This window comes from Melitaea cinxia, chromosome 6 (genome assembly GCF_905220565.1).
Source record: "Melitaea cinxia chromosome 6, ilMelCinx1.1, whole genome shotgun sequence".
NCBI lineage: Eukaryota > Metazoa > Arthropoda > Insecta > Lepidoptera > Nymphalidae > Melitaea > Melitaea cinxia.
Window position 1 is genome coordinate 9964030 of NC_059399.1, and position 9020 is coordinate 9973049.

Sequence of the window (9020 nt, forward strand, 5' to 3'; positions counted from 1 at the left end):
TCGATAGTATCTTAGCTTGCGTGATTTAACATTCGAGGTCACATATCACCGTATTTACTTGCGTTTGTGCGCTTAACTAAGCTGGTCTGTTTTAAACTAATAACATGAAGGTGTATCCTCAAAAAGCACCGAAACATGATCTACGCGGTCTAAGAAACCGTAATAATTGGATTAAGCAACCACATATCAAAGCTAAATCATCAAATGATGGGCCGTTATCATTATTAGCAACAAGCTTGCGTCACCAAACGACTGAGTTTTTCAATAATTCAACTTTACATGGTGTCAGATATATTGCAGAAAAAGAGCGCCCATTCTGTGAGAAGTGCGTAAAAGTTTAAACATTTAACTCTCATATTATAATTTGTACCACGAATTTTAGGATTTTGTTATTATAATTGTTACTTTTTAAATGGCAGGTTCATGTGGTTTAGTTTTACTGCTGTAGGAGCTGTTGCTACATGTATCATTATCGTGAGTTTGTGGGAAAAATTTCAGACAAATCCTACAATTACAGGCGAGTATATTTTGTACATTACCATACAGATTTGTGTTAAATAGTAATGTCGTCCAAAACTACATAACTGCTTTAACTTTCAGGATTGGACACAGATTTTCACAACTGGGACGTGCCCTTCCCAGCAGTCACTATTTGCGATATAAATCCTGTGGATGAGGAATTGTTGCAAAAATATATTGCAAAGTAAAAACTTAGCTTTATATTTTTTAAAGATTACTGACTTAATTTTTTATAATTATGTTATTAATTCACGTTTTTTGTATATTGTTTAATAAAGCGTATGGGGTTCCGATCCTCCAGCAAATGCTGACAAAATGCTCCGATGGCTAGCAACTCTCAGTTATCAGTCTATAGCTGACCGAGCTTTTGAATTTGTCAATAATCCTGATCTCGTCGGAAAAGTTCCAAACGAAGGTCCAGAGCCAGCCATCAAATCCAAAGATGCAGTTTTTAATGTAGGGTTTTGAGTTATAATACAATGCTAAAAGAATGGACTCCATAATTTGGTTTAAATTTTAATCCAGTTTTTTTTTGTTTAAGATTGTCAGGCGCTGTGAATCTTTGTTTTATGACTGTGAATGGAAAGGTGATTCGGAAGAATGCTGTGCTTTACTGGTGCCCGTATTTACGGAAATGGGCTTTTGTTACGCATACAATTCACGACATGCTGAAAAGACTTGGCCATGGTAACAGTCCCATATACAGGTACAAAATTTTTGTACGTTTTTAAATGATGATACTAAATATTATTTTTCAGGCAAATGCAAACTGAGCAATTTACGGAAGCATTCATTCATGAAACCGATGCGAAATGGTCGTTTTTGTTTAACTCATACCGTAATGATACTACAATCGAAGTATGTTCTTTTTATTTTTTTTTTTTTGTATTTAATATCTTTTCGGAATCATTCGAATATTTGCATTGTAGATTTATATACATTCCACTGAAGAAATGGCTGGTTTAGAACAAAACTCTCAACACTCTTGGGACCGTCGGGTCGAGAAAGTATCTTTTTCAGTCAAACACACTTACACTACAGAGGATGCGCGGCAACTTTCAATCCGTCAAAGAAGGTGTATATTTATCGATGAGCGACGTCTAGAAACATCTAATATTTACACGTACACGGCGTGTATGAGGCAATGTCGTATGCAACAGTGTCAGTCTTTCTGCAAATGCGTTCCGCATTTCTATCCTCTTATCGGTAAACATTTTTAAACGTTTTAAAATAGTTAAAATCTATTTTCATAATTTGTATTATTTCCTTAAAAATTACAGAAGGTTACAGACATTGTACTGTAAAGGAATTGGAATGTATAGCAAAATACGCTTCCGTTATAACTGACGTAACTCGTTGTTCGTGTGAACTAGGATGTTCACACACGGTGTACGAAGTTGAAAAACTTACACAAATTGAGTAAGTTTATTATTTTTAGTAGTTATGTCTGAGCAAAAAAAATTTTTTTTCAACTTTCACATTTTCCAGCGCGAGCAAAGGTCCAACTGCAACAAATTCCTTAGAAGTTGAATTTGTGTCTTGGCCAATGGTGCGATATAAACGTGAGGTGCTTTTTGGTTGGGTCGATCTTTTAGGTACTATTTTATAAATTTTTATATAATAGATACCTAGTTACGTGTTTAAATTAGTTAAGGTTTATATGATGTTAGTTTCAAAATTCTTCCTGAATTTTAGAAATTTTATAATACAAAGTACAAAAATATGCTTAGACTAAAAATCTATCGAAATTGCTAAATTCTAAAATACAGACATACAAAAGGAGGAGATTACTCAATTCGTTATATATTTAGTTAGTACTGGGTGTACCGATTTTGATGATTTTTAATTTAATCGATAGCCGATGTTTAGAATGTGGTCACATTTAAATTTCATCGAGAACTGATTACAACTTTTGGAGTAATCTTTGATAATACGTATTTACTTGACTATTTTTTCGTCCACCTACGTTGTATTACTTGTCGATATAATTGAAGTCGGATTTATCTGCTTTTTGAAGTACATATAAGCTACAAAATATACGTAATTTTAAATTATCGTGCGTTAGTTTCATTCGGCGGTATAGCGGGCCTGTTCCTCGGGTTCTCTCTGCTATCCGGAGTAGAGCTAATCTACTTCTTCACACTGCGAGCGTGTTGCGCGCTCGTGCGGGACAAAGATCTACTGAGTCGCGAGCGCGCCGCTCGTCTGGCGAGACCGAAACCGCCGCACGACTTGAGCTTAGTGCCGTGGTAACTGTTACTTACTATTCACCATATGGGTCATAATACACAGTAACATATAACTATTGTATAAATAGAAAGCCTAAAAATAAATGACATAGTGTGCAACGGGCGGTCTTATCACTAGATCTCTTCCAGACTACCCACTGAAGTACTGAAGGATGTGTCAAAATCTGAAGCAGCCCGACTGGGGAAGTACCTCGACAGTACAGAAGCGCACATCTAAATAATACTACTCTTAAGTAGTGTCGTTTTCCTGTGGGAGTAAGGCAGCCAGAATGTGGGGGATAGGGCCAGTAACGCGCTTATAATGCTCCTGGTTGCAGCTAATTCATTACCTACGGTATCTACTTACTAATCAGATCGAGCGTTCGCTTGTCTGCTTTCTTTTTGATTTAACAAAATATATTATATACTTGCTGTGTCCGCGATTTTCTGCGCGTGGAATTTAAGAAAAAAGTTATTTTTCAGTTCGCAGAGTTATAAAATAAATAAATGTCTAAAATAAAAGTAGCCTAAGTTACTCCTTATTACATCAGCTATCTGCCAGTGAAAGTCTTGTCAAAATCGGTCCAGCCATTTCAGAGATTAGCCTGAACAAACAGACAGATAAAAAGACAGACAGAAAAAAATTGCAAAAAATGGTATTTTGGTGTATGTACCGTGTATACATCCATATCCATTTAGTAAAAAGCGGTTATTTTAATATTATAAACAGACACTCTAATATTTTATTTATTTGTATAGACATGGCTCGCGGTTTCACGTGTTGTTTTTTTTTTTGCTTTCTATCAGGTTGGGAGACATAAAATTTTGATTATATTTTTACTTCTGTAAATAGAACGTCATGTATGCAATATGCATTTAATGTTCAAATTATGAATAATGTTTCTTTCAAATGGTAACTTTCGTTCAAATGGTGGTTTAACTATTCCTTGGCATCTAGTACTTTTCCCTCCTGTTGAAAAGACGCTCATATTATTCCTTTACCTAAGAAATCCAATCCATCTGACTTCTCCGATTTCCGTCCAATATCTATCCTACGTTTCTTGTCCAAGGTTCTAGAGCGTCTTGTTCACCAACAGCTGACATCATTCCTTTCCTTAAATAATCTTCTAAATCCATTTCAACCCGGCTTCCGGAAGGGACATAGTACGGTAACAGCACTTGTTAAAATCTCTGACGACATCAGACACGCAATGGACGATCGAAAACTTACGGTTCTGGCTTTACTTTACTTTATTAATGCCTTTAATACTGTGGACTTCGATATACTGTTTTGTCTGTGTTAGGTTCCTTTAACATATCTCCACCGGAAATTGACTGGTTTCAAAGTTACTTGTATGGAAGTCGGCAGCGTTTGTAAGTTCAAGATACTTTCTCTGACTGGGCTAACGTATTTGCTGGCGTACCGCAAGGTGGCGTATTGTCTCTTCTTCTTTTTTCTTTATTTATAAATTCAGTAACTACGCACTTATCTTCTCTCTATCACCTGTATGCAGACGATCTTCAAATATACACTCATTCTAAGCTGGCTGATCTACCCACGAGTATTTTACGATCTACCAATTAAATAATGACTTGGACCTTGTTCTTAAATGGAGTAACTCTTACGGGTTAAAAGTTAATCCTTCTAAGTCTCAAGTGGTTATCGTGGCTAGTCGAATAGTCATCAACAATGCTGTTTTGAATGTTAGCGATAAAGTGAAAATCTAGGAAACCCTTTCGATCGTCATCTCTCTTGGTCACCTCAATTAACTGAGCTTAACCGGAAATTGTTTGCTGCCGTCGGTTCTCTCCGTCGACTCCAGTACTTTCTTCCCTTGCCGACCAAAATTGCGTAAGCCCAATCACTACTTTTTACCAATCCTTGATTAGGTATGCAGATACGTGTTTTCTGGATCTCAAAGAGGAGCAACTAAATAAGCTTGAGCGCCTTCAAAATCTCTGTATAAGGTTCATATTTGGTTTTCGCAAATATGACCAGGTCTCCGATTTTCGCAGTAAACTCAAGCGGCTCCCAATTCGCCTTCGCAGGAATACCCACGTACGTACTCTACTCTACTGTGTTCTTTTTAATCCTACTTTTTAATCATTACCTTAAAGAACGGTTTACGTTTCTTTGCAATTCCCATGAACGTTCCCTTAGATCTGAAGCCAAATTGCTTCTGAAAATTCCTCCCCATTCTACTTCCTTCTACTCCAATTCTTTTACTGTTAATGCTGTTCGTCTGTGGAATTCTCTACCGCTTTCAATAAGACAAGCTCCAACGCAATCTTGTTCAAGCAACGCCTTAAATAGCATCATACGTCGCTCATTATGTAAGTCATAAGTGCAGCAGGATCGGTTTAAAGGAAAATAACCGCGTTTGCAACCCTATGTGTTCACGAAACATATATTGATCACTTATAAGTACCTACTACAAAAAAAAAAAAAAAAAATTTTACGTTACTAGAATACTTTTTTATTTACCCCTGTCGTCACGGAGTCACGGTGGCGCGTGCGTTACGCTATTCCGTAACATATGTTTACGTAGAACCATATTAAAAACTAAATTGCATGCAGTATATTTTAAACATATTTACACTACAATACTATATTATGACTACATTATTTCATACCATAATTCTGACGAATTTAACGAACAATTTTGTTTGACACGACGCGCGCCTTACGCGGACGTAGTCGCGGGCAACAGTTAGTGTATTATAAAACAAAGTCCCCAAAAATTTATGTGATCGATTTCCTCAAAATCTACTGAATGCATTTTCATGCGGTTTCACTAATGGAGAGAAGGCTCCAAGAGGAAGGTTTACGGAACGGCTAAGCCGATTTTGATGAGAGTTGCACTGGAAGTTTGCCGGGAAAACTTTGTGACACACTGATTTCAACGCGAGCGAAGCCGCGGGCTCAATTAGTATTTATATAAGTGTATGTATGTGTAACTATGTGTTTTATATGTTATATACTAAAATATTTATTCATTTATATATAAGTTTTTTATGTTTATGCAAGTCTATCATATCGCAGTTTATATCTACGTATTATGTCTAATAATGCCTCGTATTTTTAATATTAAACATGTAAACAATTTGTTTAACGTTATTTATTATTGATTTTTCATTATATTATACACTTCTAACCGCTGCTACTGTATCGCGTCCAGTACCCAATGGTTATCTGTAAGAAATCGCTATTTAGCAATAAGATCGCCTTTGTACGTCTTGTATTGTATCTTTCTTTATCTACGAATTAATAAACGCTTCACACTCAACGGATCCCCCAGTAGGATTTCCTCCTGTGTTGGGGGTCCGGAAACACATGCAATACACAAACACAACGCCCAGACCACGACTAACATCTATATGGTCGATACAAATGTCTGTCGCGAGCGGGATCGAACCTGCGGCCGCCAGCGCAACTACCAGTGCTATTACCGCTGCGCTAACGCGTCGTCATATTATATGTGTCTGTATTTTGGTGTACACTAGGAATCAATAAATTAATAAGTGCTGTGTGGCTACGGCACTAAAGAATTTAGCCACCCCCTCTCTTCCCGTGGGTGTCGTAAGAGGCGACTAAGGGATAACAAGGTTCCACAACCATCTTGGAACTTAAGAAGCCGACCGATGGCGGGATAACCATCCAACTGCTGGCTTTGAAATACACAGGCCGAAGACGGCCAGCAGCGTCGTCGGTGCGACAAAGCGAGTAACTGCGGTCACCAACCCGCCTGCCCAGCGTGGTGACTATGGGCAAAACACATGAGTTCACGTTATTATTGACGTAAACTTGTGGAGGCCTATGTCCAGCAGTGGACTGTATAGGCTGTAATGATGATGATGAAATTAATAAATAATTATAATACGTTCATTAGTTTTAGATTATTAGGTATGTATAGGTACAAGTAATTCATAATTATAATGTATACATATATGTATTTATATGTATGTATGCATGTACGTGGGTATATATGTATATATGTATGTATTTATGTATCTATTATAGTATGTATGTATGTATGTATGTATATGTTTAATTATTTGAATATTTATGATAAATTTGTTGTAACTTGTACACCTATGCTGACGCTAGACCATTTCCTTTGCCCTAAGGTTGCCTGGAAGAGATCGCTTTTTAGCGATAAGGCCGCCCTTTGTACCTAATGAATATATTGTCAATATTTTCTTTCTTTCTTTGATATGTATTATTTCTGTTTTTGGTGTACAATAAAGTGTATTATTATTATTATTATTATTACATATATCAGGTATAGAGGCGCCTCGTAGTTGCGCATTCTTCTGTAGTGTCACGTAGTTAGTGTCGCAAAATTTTGACCAATAAAATAATATCAAAAATATTTTTTTTTTCAATAATACTAATGATAAATAATAATAGGTACTAATAATGAGCACCAAGAGGCAAAATTAAGCTAAAAATTTCAGAATTGACTAAGTTAGAAACACCACGTACGTACTAATTATTAGTTCAAAAAAAAGTTATACTACATTCTCGTAATATACTGTAATAATTATTATAAGAACAACAAATAATTAAATGTTGATAAGGAATTATAATTTCAGGTGGAAGCAACCGCCAGCGCCACCTGGCGAACGACCTATTAAACTAAGCGTGAAGGAAATCCAGCCTTCGCAATATTCCCCTCCGCCTGTATATACTGAATATTTACCATAATCTTTTATATATATACGTACGAAGTTCGCTGGGTCAGCTAGTATTCTATAAAATTTTTGTTATAACATAAAATATACTCGCATTTTTGGAATAGTAATTTAACATCTTATACTTGCAATTAGTAATTTATTAAAAGTAGTAAAAAAGATAAAAAGAAATTAAAGATTTTTTTTTTTGAGTCAATGGTTTTATTTCATAATTTTGGTCACCCGCAGCTAATATTGTTTCATTATTCTTACTAAACCTCGAATCGAACTACCATGAAAAAGTTAACTAGTTACAAATATTCGAGAAATATAAACGTACACAATAATAAGTCTAAAACAATCACAATAATGCAGTTCAAATAAGGGGTCGTCCATTAATCACGTCGTTATGTTTTAACAACTTTTTGAACCCTTTGGTGATATTTGGTGAGTTTTTGAGCTAAGACAATAACGTGTATTTTTTTCTGCAAAGTATATTGTAATTTAGTAATTCTCAGAATTCTGTCAAATACATAATTATATAATCTGATGTGATTAATGGACGAACTCTAATCAACACTTTGTGCAGTAATGTTTTATACATTCCAAGTTTTTGTTAAAATTCAATTTGTGCACCTACAGGAAAAAAATCAAATGCTTAGCACAAAAAATTAGTTGCATAGAATATAATCTTTTAATAGTAGTTTAATCTATCCCATACAAAATGATAATTCGTTTAAAACAAGTTAGTTCCATTATTTTTATTTTGGGTAGTCGTAGGCAAAATAATATAATTATCATTACTACACAAAAATATGTATTTGTCAAAGTTGGCCAAAGGGAGCATAAAATTGTATATCGTTACTTTATAATTTAGAACGACATTATTTATAAACAAACCATATACAATTTAACTTTTATAAATATGTATAATATGTAAATTATAATATATTTTATTTACTTTTATATATTTAATGTTTAAAATTGTCTGTTTTTATGGGATAATTTTATTCGAATTTTAATGTTCATAATATCTTTGCTACAACTAAATTATATATATGTCTGTACACACTAGTTTTATGCTTTTAGTAAATACATTTTTGCTGAGGTAAGTCAAATTAAAATATTTTTGCCTCCTATTGTATACTATACCTACTCATGAGATAATTAATGATAGTTTTTATGGTTTTTTTTATGTTACGTACAAATAGTGCAAGCAAATTACTTGACATTAACTGTTGCATTTGGTTTATTTAATATTGTTCTAGACCAGAGATATATTATTATTATAGTGGCCTTAGTTGGCCCTGTTAGGACAAATTGGTAAAATTGCTTGCAATTTTTTACTTAGCAGAAACATTGAGATTGTAAAATTTAATAGAGCTTAGTAAAGTTGTAATGCAATAATATATACTACTACTTTGCCCATGCAGATCAAATTGCGAGAAGAAAAAATAAAGAATAATACATAAAAATTATGATTTTAAAAAAGTTTATTAAAAAAATACTGACACAAAATTTGTAGTCTAAAAATTGTCAAGAACTACATTCTAAACTCAACGTATTATTTTCATTACTGCTATAATTACTGATACGGTT

General features: G+C 34.5%; 1 protein-coding gene across 1 annotated transcript; it reads left to right on the plus strand.

The window, feature by feature from the left end:
• Nucleotides 1-104: 104 nt before the first annotated feature.
• On the plus strand, nt 105-7630 carry LOC123654715 (sodium channel protein Nach-like). Its single transcript, XM_045590601.1, is given in 11 exon segments — nt 105-325; nt 420-517; nt 601-703; nt 798-975; nt 1061-1212; nt 1278-1377; nt 1449-1725; nt 1800-1938; nt 2008-2114; nt 2585-2768; nt 7344-7630. Coding segments are annotated over 11 exon segments (1671 nt in total). The 3' UTR covers nt 7456-7630.
• Nucleotides 7631-9020: the final 1390 nt, after the last annotated feature.